General features: G+C 36.0%; 1 protein-coding gene across 2 annotated transcripts in view; it reads right to left on the reverse strand.

The window, feature by feature from the left end:
• Nucleotides 1–19,216, reverse strand: part of CHMP3 (charged multivesicular body protein 3) — a 122,504-nt gene that overhangs the window by 69,672 nt on the left and 33,616 nt on the right. Inside the window, exon 1 of one of the 2 annotated variants that reach the window (XM_054577687.1) lies at nucleotides 7,722–7,886. The exons of the other annotated variant lie outside the window; for it this stretch is intronic. Coding sequence (XP_054433662.1) covers nucleotides 7,722–7,766 — 45 coding nt within the window. The 5' untranslated portion in view covers nucleotides 7,767–7,886. Of the gene's footprint in view, nucleotides 1–7,721; nucleotides 7,887–19,216 lie in introns of those variants that run through there. 2 annotated transcript variants of the gene reach the window in all.

Below are 19,216 nucleotides of genomic sequence, written 5' to 3' on the forward strand. Positions count from 1 at the left end.
GGGAGTGGGGGTTCCTGAGTGGAGGGGGGCAAAGGGGGCAACATCAGGAAAACTGTAATAGCATAATTGATAAAACATAATTAAAAAAAACTGTTTCACATACGCACACACACAAAATACAGTACCAAATAATTTTTTACTATAAAATAGTTCACAGGAAATTGAAAAGAATGCTTAAAGTATCAGGTTCCTATCTTCAACAGTTATAAAAATCAAGATTTGCTAATAACCATTAATATTAAAAACAGTTTAATTAAATAAAAAAGAAAACAATACTATCGTAGTAATTCTATTTTCATCCCAAGAAAAAGACATTAAAAAGATTTGTTTGAGCCCTGACGTGTTTGGTTCAGTTGGTTAGGTATTGCGCCATAAAGGGAAAAGGTCACAGGTTTGATAACTGGTGAAGGCACATGCCTGGGTTATGGGTTTAGTCCCCACTTGGGGCATGTACAAGAGGCAACCCATTGATGCTTTACTCACATGCTGTTTCTCTCCCTGTCTTTCTCCCTTCCTTCCCCTCTCTCTAAGAAAAATAAAATCTTTTTTTAAAAAAACATCTTTTGAGAGTTCATTACAAAAGTTTACTTATGTCTGATTGGTTTATTGAGGACTTTTAAAATAAATTTCTTCCTTAAATCAAAAATTCAGAGAGACTGTAAAAAAGCTGAATAATTTACTGTTATTGTTAATAAAATTTTCAAGAGAATTTTGGTGTTAAACATGAATATTCCGCTGTTATTCTCTGGAGCATTTGAGATCGTGTTCTCCAGCATATGTCATCAGTTAGCTCAAATGAACTCTCGCAAAAGTTTTTTTAATTACCATATGACCCAACAATTCTATTTTTAGGTATATACCCCCAAAAACTGACAATAGATACTCAAACAAATACCTGTACACAATGTTCACAGTACACTGTTCACAATAACCAAAGGATTAGAACAACTGAAATCTCCATCAATGAATGAATGGATAAATGAGTTGTGGTACATGCATACAATGTAGTATTATTCAGCCATAAGAAAGAAGCATTACAAGCTACATCATGGATGAACCTTGAAAACATTATACTTACTGAAAGAAGCCAGACATAAAAGGTCATATATTGTATTATTCCATTTATAAGAAATATCTAGAACAGGAAAGTAGATTGGTAGTTGCCAGGTGCTGGGAGGATAAGAGAAATGGGCAGTACCCGCTTAGAGGGTATGAGGTTTTATTTTGCAGTGATGAAAATGTTTTGGAACTAGATGCGGGGCAGGGAGCTGCATAATGTTAAGTATGTACAAAATGCCACTGAACTGTTCAGGCTAAAATGGTTTATTTTACGTTAACTGAATTTCACCTCAATAAAAAAGAAATCAAGGGAGAGGTAGCTAGATTAAGATAAAGTGTACTTTAGAATAAGGAAATTTATCAAACCTAAAGAGGAACATTACATAATGATACACAATTCAACAAAAATTTGTAACAATCCTTAATGTTCATGTACCTAATAACAGAGCTCTGAAATACCTGAGGCAAAAACTGATAGAACTGAAAGTGGAGATGGATGAATCCACTATTACAACTGGAGACTTCAACAACTCTCTTTAGGAAGTTGACAAATGGAACAGGTAGAAAATTAGTAAGGACAAAGCTGACTTGAACAGTACTGTCAATCAACTAGTTCCAACTGGCATCTACAGAATACTCATTCTGTCCAACAACAGCAGAATACATATACTTCTCAAGGTCAAATGGAACACTCCTCAAGATAGACGACTTTCTGGGCCGTAACACACAAACTATAATCAATCTATAAGAATAGAAGTCATACAAAGTATGTTTTGAGACCACAATTGAATTAAACTAGAAATCAGTAACACAGATAGCTCAAAAATCCCCAAATATTTGGAAATTAAACAACATGTCTAAATAACTCACAGGTCAAAGAAAAGTTGTATGCCCTGGCCAGGTGGCTCAGTTGGCTGGAGTGTCATCTGTGCACCAATAGGTTGTGGGATTCAATTTCCAGTCAGAGCACATACCCAGGTTGTGAATTATGTCCCAGGTCTGGGGAGGTGCAGGAGGCAACCTATCCATTCCTCTCTCATATTGATGTTTCTTTCTCTCTGCTCCACCCTCCCCTTTTCTCTCTCTCTAAGGTCAATAAAAAATACCTTCAGGTGAAGATTTAAAAAGAAAAAAGTCTCATGAGAAATTTTAAACTATTTTGAATTAAATAAAATTTAAAATAAATACAACTTATCAAAATGTTTGGGCTGCAGCAAAAGCATTGCTTAGAGAGAAATGTATTTATAGCATTAAATGTATGCCTTAGAAGAGAGATCTAAAATCAATAATCTAAGATTCCACCCTTAGAAGATTAAACATTGTATTTTTGATTTTAGAGAGAAGGGAAGGGAGGGAGGGACAGAGGACGAGAACATCTATGTGAGAGAGAAACATCCATTTGTTGCCTTCTGTTAAGGCCCCAGGGGACCAAACCTACAACCCAGGAATGTGCCCCAACAGGGAAATTCAGCCAGCGGCCCTTTGGTTCACATGATGACACCCAACCAACTGAGCTACACTGGCCAAAGCTCCACCTTAGAAGATTAAAGAAGAGCAATTTAAACCAAAAGCAAACAGAAGGAAAGAAATAATAAAAATTAGAAAAGTCAATGAAATTGAAAACAGCTAAATAATAGAGAAAATCAATGTAGCCAAAATCTGGCTCTTTAAAAAGATCAACACAGTTGAGAAGCCTCTAGCCAGCCAAACCAAGAAAAAAAGGGAGAAGACAAAATTACCAATATCAGAAATGCAAAAGGGGGCATCACTACTGGTCCAAAAAAATATAAGAATAAAAGAATGCTGTGAACAACTATATACTCAAAAATTAGGTAATTCAGATGAAATGGACCAGTTATGTGAAAGACTATTAAAAACTTGTACAAGGAGAAACAGACTATATGAATAGGCCTACAATAAAGCAATTCAATCAGTAATTAACCTTTCAACAAAGAAAGTATCAGGTCCAGCTGGTTTCACTGGTGAATTCTACCACTTAAGGAAGAAATGATAAAATTCTCTATAAAATATTTGAAACAATATAAGAACATACTTCTAAACTCATTCTGTGAAGCAATATCCTAATACCAAAACTAGACAGACATTAAAAGAAATTACACACCAGTATCTCTCATGAACACAGATGCAAAAATTCTCAACAGTGTTAGCAAATTGAATGAAAAACTATATATCCCAAAGAATCGATTTAGGAAAAAAACAAAAACCTCCTGGAACTAATAAGCAAGTAAAGCAAGGTCTTAGGGTAGAAGATTAATATACAAAAGTAAACTGCTTCCCAATATAACATTAATAAATAACTGGATTCTGAAACATAAAAAAACATTTACAATAGCACCAAACAAAAAAAAAGACTCAGGTATAAATTTAACAACATGCACAGGATCTACATGTAGAAAACTACAAAACACTGATGAAAGAAATCAAAGATACAAAAATGAACAGACGTTCTATGCTCACAGATTGGAAGACCCAACGTTAAGATACCAACTATTCCTAACTTCATCTGTACATTCAATGTAATCCTATTCAAAACCACCAGAATCTGTATTGTAGATATCAACAAACTGATTCTAAAGTTTATATAAAAAGACAAATAACCTACAAAAGATAAAATAGTGAAGAAAAAGCTAGAGGATTTCCCAAATACACACTTTCAAAACCTAATACAAAGCTATAGTATTCAAGAGCCCTGATCAGTGTGGTTCACTTGGTTGGGCACTGTCCCACAAAGCGAAAGGTTGTTGGTTCAATTACTGGTCGGGGTGCATGCCTATGTTGCAGGTTCAGCTGCCCATTAGTGGGTTTACGATTCGTGACCAATCCATGTTTCTCTCTCACATCTATGTTTCTCTGCCTCTCTTTCTGCCTCCCATCCCCTCTCTCTAAAAATAAAAAAAAGAAGAAAGGAAGAGTAGTATTAGCCAAATACCTCATAGACACCTAAATCAACAGAACAGGAGAGCCTAGAATTACACCCACACAAATATATGCAACTGTTGATTATATAACAGATATTTTTCCACTGGTTATTTTTAAATAGCCTAAATTTATATCCTTAGGATAATGCTAATTAAACTCCATCTCCATTTTATTAACATTCCAAAATAATAAATTCTACCTTATGCTTATATTTGGTGAAGTATTTCTATAATCGGAAGCACAAGGCATGAACTGGAGCAATTTAACTATGGAGCAATTTAACTGGAGCAATTCTAACTATGCAGAAGGTGGCAACTAGCTGATAGAACAAATTCACATGACCAACAGAAAATATTCGCTTTCCCAAATGTTGGCGATAGTCAGGAAAATAAAGGGCATATTTTATGAATTTGTTCAAGTTTCAGCTTAAATGCTACTTTGGGGAGGGCTTACTTGACCCCTTGGATAGGTGAAATTCCCATGTAGTATAATTACATAGAACCCTATACTTCCTCTCTTCTGTAAACCACACTGCACTTATAATGATGGACTCCATGCTCCAGAAAGTCAAAGACCTTTTCTTATTCACTAAGCCTTTGCACAATGTCTTGCACAAAGCAGATGCTCAATGACTATCTGTTGAATTTAACTGCATGGAATATGTGTTATGAAGAAGGAACATAAAGTTTCAGCCATCAGTAACATTAACAAAAATATACAGAAACTTTCTCTATGTTTTTAAATGTCAGAGAAAAAAGTTTCATAAAATCTGTCAAAAAAATTTTCTTAAGAAATCAAAAGGGATTTTTACAAAAGAAAAACTTACCTAAGAGAAATGGGAATGGTCACAATTATCCAGCCAGGTCCCAGACCAGTGATTCTTGACTTCACATAGAAGTCACGTGGGAAACTTACAAAACACCTATTTAATTGGGCTAGGAGTAAAGCCCAATGATAGCTAGTACTTGAACTCTCTCTAAGTGGCCCTGACTGGTGTGGCTCAGTGAGTAGAGTGTCATCCTGCAAACAGAAAGGTCGCAGTTTTGATTCCAAGTCAGGGCACAATGCCTGGGTTGTGGGTCAGGTCTCCAGTTGGGGTGGGCAAGAGAGGCAATGGATAGATGTTCCTCTCCCTCTCCTTCTCCCTCCCTTCCCTCTCTCTAAGAAACAAATTCCTTAGGGAAGGAATTAAGTTTGAGAACCAAGGTTTCACTGCACAGCCTAAGACAAAAAGTTCAATAAAATGTATCAAACAAGTTTCATAACTGTAAAGATCACAATAAACAACAGGAAATTAATAAGATAAAAAGGAAACTGGACATTTACAATCAATAATTTTAGTAATAAATTAGTAATATTTATAATTGATAAAACAGAACATAAACAAGGAGTATATTGTATATAGAGACATCTATTTATAAATTAAATAATATGCTGTGAAAACCATAAGGAATCTATAGACTTTATCAAGATACATACTTTATTCAAATCCATTCATAGAGAGTCTACTGCATGCCAAGCAAACTAGGTACAGAGACTAAAACAAAAAAGAAAGCATTTTCCATAAATACCATGGAGACAAATGGTAAGACCAATGGAAAATAAAATGATTGACTGTTACCATCATTCACTGGAATTAATTCCAGGTGGATTGAAGACTTAACTATATAAGACAAAACTGTCTTACTCTAAAAAGACAGTATAGCAGAATACCTTTATGATTTCAGATTAGGAAAGGATTTCTTAAACTAGATCAAAAATCAATAAGCACAAAGGAAAAGACTGATATGTTTTATCTATGTTAAAATTAATTTTTTTATTATGCGTAAGACACCATTTAAAGGAAAAAGATCACCAATTTGGAGGAGATATTTGTAACCATATGACTGGTAACAAATAAAAAGCATTTACAAAGACTTGTATCCAGAATAAATAAAGATTTCCTATGGATCAATGTCTCTTTTTCTTTGTAAATTGAATTCTGAACATTGTATATGAAAATCTGCTTGATAACCTAAGTCTCTGGGTGATGTTATCCTCTTCCAGACAAGACTTAACATTTGCTTCTGGTGAACATCTACCCCTAAGAGCACTGGAAACTGGTTCTTAATTAAGCTTAATGAGTCCAAACAGGGATAGAGATAATTTGAAACTGGACTTTGGTCTTTGTGAAAGCCAGTTTATTTCCTGCTCACTGCTACTGCTAAGATGCATCACTGTCCCAACCAAAAGTCCTGGGATTTACCTGAGTCCCTTATCCTTGGTGAACTCCAATTTTTGAACCCCCTAACCACAGGATTCCTCAAAAGTTCTACTCAAATTCTCAGTTTCTCAACCACTGCATTTGGAATTAGAGGATCTCTTTTGGGGCAAAGTGGTCCCAAATAATTGGGCTTCTATAATTAAGCTTCCCTCTTCTCTAGGATCTTGAGTTTTCAGTACTTCACTGCCTGAGGGAACTAATATTTACTGAGTACCTACTGTTCTAGAACCGATGATTAACAAATACAATAAAAATTAACACATACGCCAGCAACTTCAGGACGCACGACATTGGTTTTAAAAATACACCTGCCACAGATAAATAGGTGAGATTATCTATTAAATAAAGGATGTTAGGGATCGTTTCAGAATTCAAATTATTATTCACCAGGTCTGGGGTAGAACCCGAGCTTTCTAATAAGCTCCTAGGTGATGCTGATGCCGTTGGTCTGCACTTGAATAGCAAGGTTGTAAGATTTATAAAGAATTCACTCTAGGCCCTGGCCAGGTAGCTCAGTTGGTCAGAGCTTAGGCCTGATCCACCATGGTTGCAGGATCGATATCTAGTTAGGGAACATACAAGAAACCAATAAAAGCAAAAATAAGTGGAACAACAAATCCATGCTTCTCTCCCCCTTCCTCTCTAAAATTTTTTTTTTTTAAAGAATTAACCCTAGGCACTACTAGCTAAAACTTTGTCCTTCAATGACTCTAAAGTGATACTATTATTCCTACTAGACAGACAAGATTAAGGCAGAGAGAAAGGAACTTTTAATCGATCGCAAGGCTGATATGTAGCGAACCAGAACTCAAACTTAGGTAGACTGACTCTGCAGGCACTCTTAACCACATTATCTCAAGTAACAGGCAGATCAGAATTTAAAGCCAGGGTCAGTTATGTTCGGTATCACTCTTCCGACTCGGGTCTTGCTATACTTTGTCGGGTCAAAATAATGCAGGTCACGGGAAGGAGGAAACAGACGCTCCCTCTCAGTAGAGCAAGAAAGGTGGGGAAGAATTGGCAGTTGCCTGAATCTTCCCGCGAGAGACGGGGAAAAAACTCTCGGGCCGACGCAGGTCCGCCGGTTTTCTGCAGGCGAACATTAGGGGGCGGGGCCTGCAACAGCGAAAAAGTTCCGGGCGGGACGTACCAACGCACGCAGGGAAGTGGTTTCCAGGGCTATCACTACTTGGCTACCCCCGCGCCGTGCCAAGACTGAGGGGCTCTTACTCCAGACCTCGCCTCCCTTAAGGCGCGAGTGCTGACGTACTGGGGCTCCTTCGCCACAGCCGTGTCCTTAGAGACTCTCCCTCCGGCACTCCAGTCGAATGGCAAGCCCCGGAAATGGCGGCCGAGTGGTACCTGGCCAGTCGGGGTGGGAGAGTGTCCAGCCGCTTTACCAACTCCAATACGCCCCAAACAAATCCACCCATTCCTTTGCCGCCGCCGTAGCCCTTACCAGCTCTTTGGGCGGCTTCTCCTGGGTTTTTCCAAACAGCCCCATTGCTTAGTGTACTTGTCTTGCCCCTTGCGGCTTTTCGTTCCCTGCGCCCAGGCAGGTCACGGGCAGCCGCCTGGGCGGGGCCGAAGAGAGCAAAGGAGTCCACACGCCCTGAGAAGGGAGCGGCCACAAATAGAGTAGTACGCATGCGCCGAACTGGGTCAGGCGGAATTTTGTCAGAAACAGTGACGCAATTGCGCATATTCTGGGCGGGGATTTCTAAAGGGAGGTGGCGAATTAAGTGTTTTGGCGTGAGGTGATTCATCTGGAACAGGAATTTATTGATTACACCTGGTGATTACAGCTGCTCCTGGTACTTCATTTACACGTATATGTTATTGCACCGGAAGTCTATCTCCACCCAGACAAGGTACAGACACAACCACTTTCTGAACAGCTTCACCTTGGCAACTCACAGGCAGCCACCAACAGTTTCTCCCCGCTGTTGTCACCACCGTCACCTAGTATGTGAAACCTGAGCATCATCTTCTCTCCCCCTCTTACCGGGTTCCAACAATTGTAACTTTTCAATAAGTTTGAACTCCAGCCCTTTGCTTTCCATCTCTAGTGGCACAGCTTTTATTCAGGCCCTAGCCACTTCAAACCTCCAGGACGTGTGTGTGTGTTCCTATATTCCAAGTGGACCATGCATGACGTGTGTGTGCGTTCCTATATTCCAAGTGGACCATGATCTTAACCAGAGTCTCAGAAGAATCCGTGACTAAAATGAAATATACACCTTTTAGCTGGCCAATCTCTGAACTACACCAAGCCCTGAACTACACCTGTGAACTGCTGGTTGCTGTCATTAACTCGCCCCATGAGAGTGAAGAGACCACACATTTAGTGCCTCAACCCCATATTCCCATCTCTGGTGGGAAGGCACTGTAATATGGCATAACCACTTAGAAAACATTTTGGTAACTCCTTAAAATGCTAAACATACAACTATCTTATGTCATTCCACTGATAGCTCTTTACCCAAGAGGAGAAAAAGCATATGCCTTACAAGGACTTGTACATGCATGTTCTTGGCATCTTTGTTTGTGATAGACAAGAACTAAAAGTAATTCAAATGTCCATCAACAGGTGAATGGATAAACTAATTGTGATAGATCCATATAACGGAATACTTGTCAGCAACAAAACCTCAAAAATAATTATGCTAAGTGAAAGAAGCCAGAAAAAAATACATACAGTATGATTTCGTTTATATAGTATTCTAGAAAATGAAAACTAATCTATAGTTACAGAAAGTATATCAGTGGTTGCTGGGGTACACAGAGGTTGGCGCAGAAAAGGGAGGAATTGCAGAGAGACAAAAGGAAGCTTTTAGGGATGATGGAAATTATCTTAGTTGTGATGATTTCACAGATATGTGTAATGTCAAAGCAAACTGGACACTAAATATGTGCAGTCTATATCAATCATATGCCAATAGTTATTTTTAAAATAGCAGTACATGTTCATTGTAAAAAGTAACCCACTCCCCATTTATACTTCCTCAGGGTAAAGGTTTCAAAGGATTCACACTAACTAGTTAGTGTCAATATTATAATATTATGATTATAAATAGTGTGAATCATTTGAGAACTTTTTCTTTGGAGAATATAATTTTACTTAATTGGCATATTATACATATTGTTCTACAATCTCCCTATTTAAAAAGTTTTACATAAATTTTCATTGATGTTAACTACCTATAGCTAAGAGGTTCCATTGTAGGAGTGTATTAAAAGTTATTTAACAATTTCTCTATTGCGCATAATAAGTGGTTTCTCTTTTTTTCTTATTAAGTAATAAACATAGACACAGTTTAAATTTTAAACATCCTACAGGTGTCTTTCATACAGGTTGCACAGTTTTGAACTACCAACAGTGTATGAAAGCATCCTGTTGCCTAAATCCTTCCTAACAATGACTATTATCAGCCTTTTGCCACCTTTTGCATTTTTGCCACTCTGATGGTATAAAATATTATTTTTAATATTCATTTCTATGATTAACAATCTAAATGAACATCTTTTTGATTATTTGTTGGCTCTTTGAATTTCTTTTATGAATTACCTCTATTCTTTGCCCATTTTCCATTGAATTATCTCCCTTCCTCCTATCCTCCCTCCATTCCTTCCTTCCTTTTCTTTTTTAAATGGAAAGCAGCTCTTTAAAATGAGAGTTCTGTGGAATTTTTAAATACTTTTTCACCATGTCTCTCTCTCTTTTTTTTTTAGAATGAACTTTAAAGCAGCAATTTTTCAGGTAGGAGGGCACTGGATTTCCAATTAGTCAATGACATTTGTCAAAATGTTTATGTGTAAGGCATTCTACAGACTCTAAGAAAACTTCAGTGAACCATAAAGAATTTCATACAATCTGGTGAAGACAGTGGTAATAAATAAAAACAATGGTAATAGACAAAATTAAGTAAATTACTACAAATGTGCAAAATTCTGACAATTAAGAAGAACATGGTGATCAGTGAATCTTTCCTGGGCCGGTGGGACCTGAGGGCTGAGCTAGTAGAGATGAAGAGTATCGCAAACGAAAGAGCACGTATCAAAGAGCTTTCCCGGTTTCTAGGTGGGGGTTTTGGACTGTAGGCATTTCAGTTCCTAAATCTAGAATTTCTAAAGTTGGTCTTCGAGGGTAGAGGCCAGACAGAGGGTGGAGGAAGGTTTAGTTTGATCTGTGGCATGTCACTGAAATACAGAAACCTATAAACATATCAGTGTAGTTGCTTCTCAGCAACTAGAAGGACACTGTACATCTGGGCTCCATGCTCAGAGGAACATAGACTATAGTCAGTAATACTGAAATAAGTATGTTTGGTGTCAGGTGGGTACTAGACTTATTGAGGTGATCGCTTATTAAGTGATATAATGTCTAATCACTAGATTGTACACCTGAAACTAGTATAATATTTTATGTCAACTTTATTTGAAAAATTTAAAACTTATAAAGTGGCTTCAAATTTTGGGATCTGTAATATTATATTGCCACTAAAAATAATAATAAACTATGTATTTGATAAAATTTATAAGTAAAAATAAATAAATTTACACATATAGGAACTAGAAAAAGAGGGAGAAACAAAATCTAAAGTAAGTACAAAGAAGGAAACAATGAAGATCAGAGAGGAAATAAATAAAATAGAATACATAAAAATAAAATCACTTGAAACTAAAAGCTGGTTCTTTAAAAGGATAAATAAGAGTGACAAGTCCCAAGCAAGACTCATCAAGCTAAAAAGATAGGGAACACAAATAAAATCAGAAATGAAAGAGAGATTGCAACCAAATACCACAGAAATACAAAGGATCATAAGAGAATACTTGGAATAATTATTTGCCAAAAATTGGATAATCTAGAAAAATAGATAAATTTCCAGAAACACACACCCTTGCAAGACTAAACCAGGCAAAGAAGGAGAATGTGAACAGACAAATTACTCGCAATGAAATTTAAGCAGTACTCAAAAAGCTCCTAACAAACAAAAGCCTAGGACCAGATGGCTGCACAAGTGAATTCTACCAAATAAAAAGAATTAGTGCCTATCCTTAGACTATTAAAAAAAAAATTGAAGAGGAAGGAGCACTTTCAGACTCATTTTGTGAGGACAGCATTACCCTGATACCAAAGAGACAAATACACTACCAAAAAAAAGAATTACAGGCCAATGTTCTTGATGAACAGAAGATGCCTTCATTTCAAAAATTACTAGCATGCCAAGTTTAACAGTACATTAAAGGTATTATCAAAATAGACTTTAAAAATCATCAAAAATGAAATATTTACGTGTAAATCTAAGAAAATATGTACTTGTAGGCAGAAATTTACACAACACTAATGAAAGAAATCAAAGAAGACCTAAATAAAATGGAGACACATACAATGTTCATGGATTGTAAACACAACGTAATAAATAAGTCAGTTCTCCCCAGATGAATATAAATATTTAACAAAATTCTTACCAAAAAAGGCTGGTATACAAAATATATTGTTTCTACATAAAATTAACAATTAAAAAATAAACAGTAAAACACTTATCATTTGCAATAGCATGAAAAAAACCCTAACAATAAATTAAAATGTAGAAGACCTTTTTACAGTCAACTATAAAACACTGCTGATAAAAATTAAATAATACCTAAATAAATGGAGAGCTATACTATATTCATGAAATGGAACTCAATATTGTAATGCTATCAAGTCACCCTAAAAGTGATCAATAGATTTAATGCAATCCCAATTAAAAACCCCCATTAAAGATTTTGTGTTGGATTTCAATAAGCCAATTTGCAAATTTAATGCGGAAATAAAAAATACCCAAGTTGGAGGACTTATGCTACCAGATATCAACAGTATCATAAAATTCTAATAATAAAACAAAGTGGCCCAGACCAGTGTGACTCAGTTGGCTGGGTGTTGTCCCACAAAGCAAAAGGTCATTTGCTGGTTAAACTCCCAGTCAGGGCACATGCTTGAGTTGCAAGTTTGGTTCCCAGTTGGGGGATATACCAGAGGCAACCAGCTGATGTTTCTCTCACACATCAATGTTTCTCTCCTTTTCTTTTCCCTCCTTTCCCCTGTCTCTAAAAATAAATAAATAAAACCTTAAAGATAGAAAGATGAAATAAACTAAGTGGTGATGGTATGCAATTATTACAGAGACTAATAGAACAGAATAGAAAACACAGTAGCAGAACTATATATAAATGTTGTCACATAATTTACAACAAATGCCATCACAATCAGTGAGGAAAATGATATTCTTTTCATTAAATTTTGCTAGGTCAATTTAGTTATCAGTAAGAAGAAAAAAAGATATTTGATCTACCTTACACCACATAAACATTCAGTTGAGATGAATCCCAGACTAAAATATAATAGGTAAAAAAAGTTTAAAGCTTCTAGAGAAAAAGATAGGAAAATATATTCATGACTTTGGGGTAGGCAAATATGATTTAGATTTAAACACACAAAATTTTAAGCAGCTATAACATTGTTAAATTTAAATTAATTAAGATTAAGAACTGTCCATGAGAAGACAACTAAGAGGGTAAAATGGGAAGCCACAAACTGTTCCATATTACTAAATTACAAAGACTCAATCCAGTATGTATTAAGGATTTTTACAAAATAATAAGAGATTTATCTCAATTTTTAAAATAAGCAAAATACTAGAATAGACACTTCACAGAGGAAGGTGTTCAAATTGTTAGAGTATGAAAAGATGATAAATCCCCAGATAAGAAAAAGCTAAAGGAGTACATTACCACCAAACCAGTATGACAAGAAATATTGGAAGGAATTCTTTAAGAAAAAGGAATTTTATTCTATTTAAGAACATAAATATGAATAATAAAATGGCCATAACTACATACCTTAAATAACCACTTTAAATGTAAATGGTTTAAATGCTCCAATCAAAAGACAGGGTGGCTGAATGAAGAAGAAAACAAGATCCATACATACACTGTTTACCAGAGACCCACTTCAGACCAAAACACACACACAGGGACTGAAAGGATAAATCCAAAAAGAGAATATAACCTTTGGAAATGTTTATGCACCCAACATCAGAACACCTAAATATACAAAGCAAATATTGACCGACATAAAGGGAGAGATTAAGAGTAATAGAATAATTATAGGAGACTTTAACACCCATTGACATCAATGGGTAGAGCATCCAGACAGAATAGGAACAAGGAAACCACAGCCTTAAATGGCATAGTAGACCAGATGGATTTAGTTGGCATTTTTACAACATTTAACTCCAAAGCAGCAGAAAATATATTCTTCTCAAGCCCAAATGGAACATTTTCCAGGATACAGCAATTAGGCCATAAAACCAGGCTCAGTAAATTTAAGAACATTAAAATCATACCAAGCATCTTCTCCAAGCACAGTGGTATAACACTAGAAATGAATTACCAGAAGAAAAGTGAAATACAAACACATGGAGGCTAAATAATATGCTACTAAACAATTAATAGGTTAACAATGAGATCAAGGAAGAAATCAAAAGATACCTTGAGACAAATCATAATGAAAACACAATGACCCAAAAATTATGGGACACAGTCAAAGCAGTTCTAAAAGGGAAAGTCATAAACATCCAGGCATACCTCAAGAAAAGAAACCTTAAATCTGCAAAGGAACTAGAAAAAGAAGGACAAACATAGCCCAAAGTGAGTAGAAGAGAGGAAATAATAAAGGTCAGAGCAGAAGTAAATGAAATAGAGCCTTAAAAAATAGAAAAGACTGATGAAACTAAGAATTGGCTCTTTGAAAAAGATTGATCACCTTTAACCAGACTCATCAAGAAAAAAAGTGAGACGGCCCAAAGGAGTAAATCAGAAATGACAAGTGACACCACAGAAATACAAAGTTCATAAGAAAAAACTAAAAAATTATATGCCAAGAAGTTGGACAACTTAGAAGAAATAAATAATTGCTAGAAACATAACACTTCCAAGGCTGAGACAAGGGAAGAAACAGAACATCTGAACAGACTGATAACTACTAAATAGAATCAGTAATGAAAAAACTCTCCACAAGCAAAAGGTGAATTTTACCAAACATTCAAAGAGGAATTAACACTTATCCTTCTCAAACTATTTGAAAAAATTTAAGAGAAGTCTCCTGAGCTCATTTTATGAGGTCAACATCACCCTGATTATAAAACCAGACAAAGACATTTTTAAAAAATTATAGGCCAATATCCCTGATGAACACAGATGCAAAAATTCTCAATAAAATATCAGCAAACCAAATTCAGCAATGTATTAAAAAAGATAATATGCCATAATCAAGTGAGATTTATTCATGGAATTCAAGTTTGGTCCAATATCTGCAAATCAATTAATGTGATACACCACATAAACAAATAAAGCATAAAAATCATATAATCATATCAATAGATGCAGAAAAAGCATTTGATAAAATCCAGCACCCATTTATGATCAAAAAATCTCAGCAAAGTGGAAATAGAGGGAATATACCTCAACATAATAAACACCATGTATGACAAACCCATGGCTAACATCATACTCAATGATGAAAAGCTAAAAGTGTTTTCCTTAAGATCAGGAACAAGATAAGGATGTCCACTTTCACTACTTCTATTCAACATAGTATTGGAGGACATAACCATAGCAATCAAATAAGAAAAGGAAATAAAAGGCATCTAAACTGGAAAGGAGAAGTAAAACTCACTATTTGCAGATGACATGATACTCTATAGAGAGAATTCTAAAGAGTCTACCAAAAAAAAAAAAAAAGGACTAATAAATAAACTCAGTAAAGCAGTAGAATATTAATATTTATAAATTTGTTACATTTTTATACAATAATCAACTATCAGAAAAATTAAGAAAACAATCTCATGTAAAATTGCATCAAAAAATACCTAGGAGTAAACTTAACCAAGAAGGTAAATGACCTGTACTTGGAAATTTTATAACATTGAAGAAAGAAATTAAAGAACATATATATATCAAAAGATGCATACACTGTGCTCACAGATAGAAAAAATTAGCATTGTTAAGATGTCTGTACTACCCAAAGCAATTTATAGATTCAGTGCAATCCCTATCAAAATACCAGTGGCATTTTTTACAGAACTAGAACAAATAATCCTAAAATTTATATGGAACCACAAAAAGACCCCAAATAGTCAAAGCAATCTTGAGAAAGAACAAAGTTGGAAGTATCGTGCTACCTTATATGAAACTATACTACAAGGCTAGAGAAATAAAAAATGCATGGTACTAGCATGCCAATCAATGCAGAAAAAGCATCTGATAAAAAAAAAAGCAATTGATGATTGACATAGATCAATGGAACAGAATAGAGGGCCCAGACATAAACCTATGACAATACGGTCAATTAATCTGTGACAAAGGAGGCAAGAATATACAATGAGGTAAAGATAGCCTTTTCAATAAATGTTTTTGGGAAAACTGGACAAATACCTGCAAAAAATGAAACGATGACTTTCTTATACCATATAAAACAATAAGCTCAGAACAATAAGATTAAAGATCTAAATGTAAGACCTAAAACCATAAACTTCATAGAAGAAAATATTGGCAGTTAACACTTTGACATTGCTCTTAATATTTTTTTTTGGATGTATCTCCTAAGACAAGGGAACCAAAAGAAAAAAAAATGGGCCTATTCCAAACTACAAAGTTTTTGAACAGCAAAGGAAATCATCAACGAAACAAAAAGACAACTTATTGAATGGGAGAAGATATTCACCAATGATACATCCAATAAGGGATTAATATTCAAAATATATAAAGAACTCATACAGCTTAACACACACACACACACACACAAACCAATCCAATTAAAACATGGGCAAAGGACCTAAATAGACATTTTTCCCAAGAGAATACACAGATTGCCAATAGACATATCGAAAAGATGCTTAAAGTCACTTATCACCAAAAAAATGCAAATTAAGGATAATTAAGATGGCCGAGGAGTGAGTGGAAGTCACATTGACCTCCTCCCAGGACGAACCTAGAATTACAACTAAATTGTGGAGAAATCACCTGCAATAAACAACTGAACAATAGCAAGAGAGGAGCCTTATAACCTCGGACAGACAGAAGAATCAGCTTTAGCACAACCTAACTGGTTAGGAGTGCAGTAGAGATTCGAGAAGGTGGGTGGGGTGCCCACGGGCAGCAGCACCAGAAGGATATTGAAACGGCCAGCTGGATCCCCCTGAGAAGAGCAGGGTCTAAACAATAAGTGGGGATTTCCAGCCTACAACACCAGAGCCCAAAAAGTACACAGATAACAGCCAGCTGTGAAAAATGTCAGGATTGCTCTCTGACAGAGACAGGTGGCTGGAGATGCAAAGAGCCACTTAAAGGGCCAAACATAGTTTGGCTGTGTTTTTTTTTTGCAGCCACTTGCTGTGGGCTTTGGCAAAGGTCGGGGCAGAGTGGGCTAGAGATGCCTGAGGAGAGACTGGAGATGGAGTTTTGGGGAGAGAACAGAAAGAGTAGCCAGTGGAAACTGGGTGCTGACTTCTTTCCCATACAGCAGCAGCCATCTGGCTCACGCAGACCACTATCCTGAGCAACAGCAGCATGAGAGGACTCAATAACCCTGCCCTCAGGGGCGCCTCGGCCCCACCCTGTGGTGTCTCTAAGGCGGCCTGTTGAGTGCAGAGTGACTAGATTAACAGCTGAAGGAGACAGCTACAGATAGTAGATTCCTGAAAGTCTTGAACAGACTGCCTAAGGTCAGACAGGGCTAATATCTGACATCATCAGAGGCAGATCCAGAAAGGAAAAAAACAGCGGTCTCCTACCATAGATGTTCACACCACAAAGTCAGGAAATCAAGACTGATCAGTTTAAGAAGCAGAAGCAAAACAGGAGTCTCACATATAATGGGAAGAAAAAGAAACACCCCCCCCCCCCAGTTGAAGGGAAAGAAGGAATCCCCAGAAACAGAACTAAATGAAATAGAGGCAAGTAAACTATCAGATACTGAGTTCCAAACAATGGTTCTAAGGAAGTTCAATGAGCTCAGTGAGCTCAGAGAGAATTACAGAAAACTGCAGGGACACTTAGGGGAACTTACTGCAAACTCTATCAGCATGAAAAAGGACACAGAAACTATCAATAAGAGGCACGAGGCAATGAAGTACTTGAATTGAAGAACACAGTAGAAGGAATCAAAAGCAGTCTAGATGAAGCAGAGGATCGAATCAGCGAGCTGGAGGATAAGGTAGCAAAAAGCTCACAGAAAGAGCAAGCAAATGAAAAAAGACTCAAAAAGAATGAAGGGGCATTGAGGGAAATGCACGACAACCTGAAATGTAATAATATGCGTATAATACGGATACCAGAAGTAGAAGAGGAGGAGCAAGGGATAGAGAACCTGTTTGATAAAGTAATGATGGAAAACTTTCCTAACTGGAGGAGAGAAAAAGTCACACAAGTCCAGGAAGCACGGAGAGTCCCATTCAAGAGGAACCCAAGGAGGCCCACTCCAAGACACATCATCATGAAAATGGCAAATATCGAAGGCAAACAGAGAATCCTAAAGGAAGCAAGGGAGAAACAGGTAGTAACATATAAGGGAGCCCTGGTATGGCTAGCAGCTGACCTCTCAACAGAAACACTGCAAGCCGGAAGGGAATGGCAAGAAATATTCCAAGTCATGAAGGGCCAAGGCCTGCAACCAAGACTGCTCCCAATAAAAATGGAAAGTTCCCAATTAAGATGGAAGGCGAAATAAGGAGCTTCTCAGACAAAAGAAGGCCAAAAGAATACACCTCCACCAAACCAGCACTGCAAAATATGCTAAAGGGACTGCTTTAAGATAAAGAAAAAGAGTCTATGAATACCCAGTTCCTTTCACAGCCACCAAAACTTGATATTACCAATATTTTTTAATACTTATTAATCTGATTGTGACAATGATGTGTTATTTTGTTACTTTATTATTTGTTGAAATTAAACCTGCTTTTGTGTATTTCTTGTCTATTTCTATTTTAAAAAGCTTTAAATGACTTTTTGGTATTCTTTATTCATTTTTTGATTACATGTCTGTAGAATTTTTGCCCTAAAAAACAAAAACACAAAACTGTGAACCCTTTTTTAGATGTGTTGCAAATACTTTCCTATTCTATTACCTGTCCTTTAACTTTTTTATATGTACATTACTATATAGTCTTAAATGTTTAATATAGTCATATTGTCAATATTTTACTTTATAGCTCCTGGCTTTGAATATGTTACTTCAGGGTAAGAAAAATATTATTTTTTATTTTCTCTGAAAACTCCTTAGATTTTACATATTTTTTAACTCACCTGAATATTTTTTGTATAATGTGTGAAATAGAACTCTATATTTGGTTTATTTCAAGTAATAGTGGTCCATGCACCTTATTTGTTGAATGGGCCTTAACTTGCCTATTGATTTGAAATATCAGTTGAATCATATATTACATTGTTAGACAGATATATACATTTGTTTCTAGAATGCCCATTTTATTTCATTGTTCTACTTGATTATTTCTGTGCTGGTATCATGTTGTTTTAATTGCTGAGACTTTATAATGGATTTAAATTTTTTAATATTTTACAATGGATCTTGACATTTAAAAAAATAAATAAATAAAATCAATCTGCATTAAGAAAAATAAAAAAGGAACTCCTACATTTTGCAACATCATGGATGGAACTGGAGAATATTATGCTAAGTGAAATAAGCCAATCAGTGAAAGACAAATACCATATGACCTCACCTATAAGTGGAATCTATTCAATAAAATAAACTAACGAACAAAATAAACCATGGGCAAGGAAACACGGAGCAGAGCAAAAGTGACCAGATGGGATGGGGAAGGAGGACAATGGTGGAAAGAAGGAGAAGAGACTAAACAAAGAACATGTATGAATGACCCATGGACATGG

The sequence above is a fragment of the Pteronotus mesoamericanus genome, unplaced genomic scaffold (genome assembly GCF_021234165.1).
Source record: "Pteronotus mesoamericanus isolate MK-2021 breed Mesoamerican mustached bat unplaced genomic scaffold, CSHL_Meso_final contig_44, whole genome shotgun sequence".
NCBI lineage: Eukaryota > Metazoa > Chordata > Mammalia > Chiroptera > Mormoopidae > Pteronotus > Pteronotus mesoamericanus.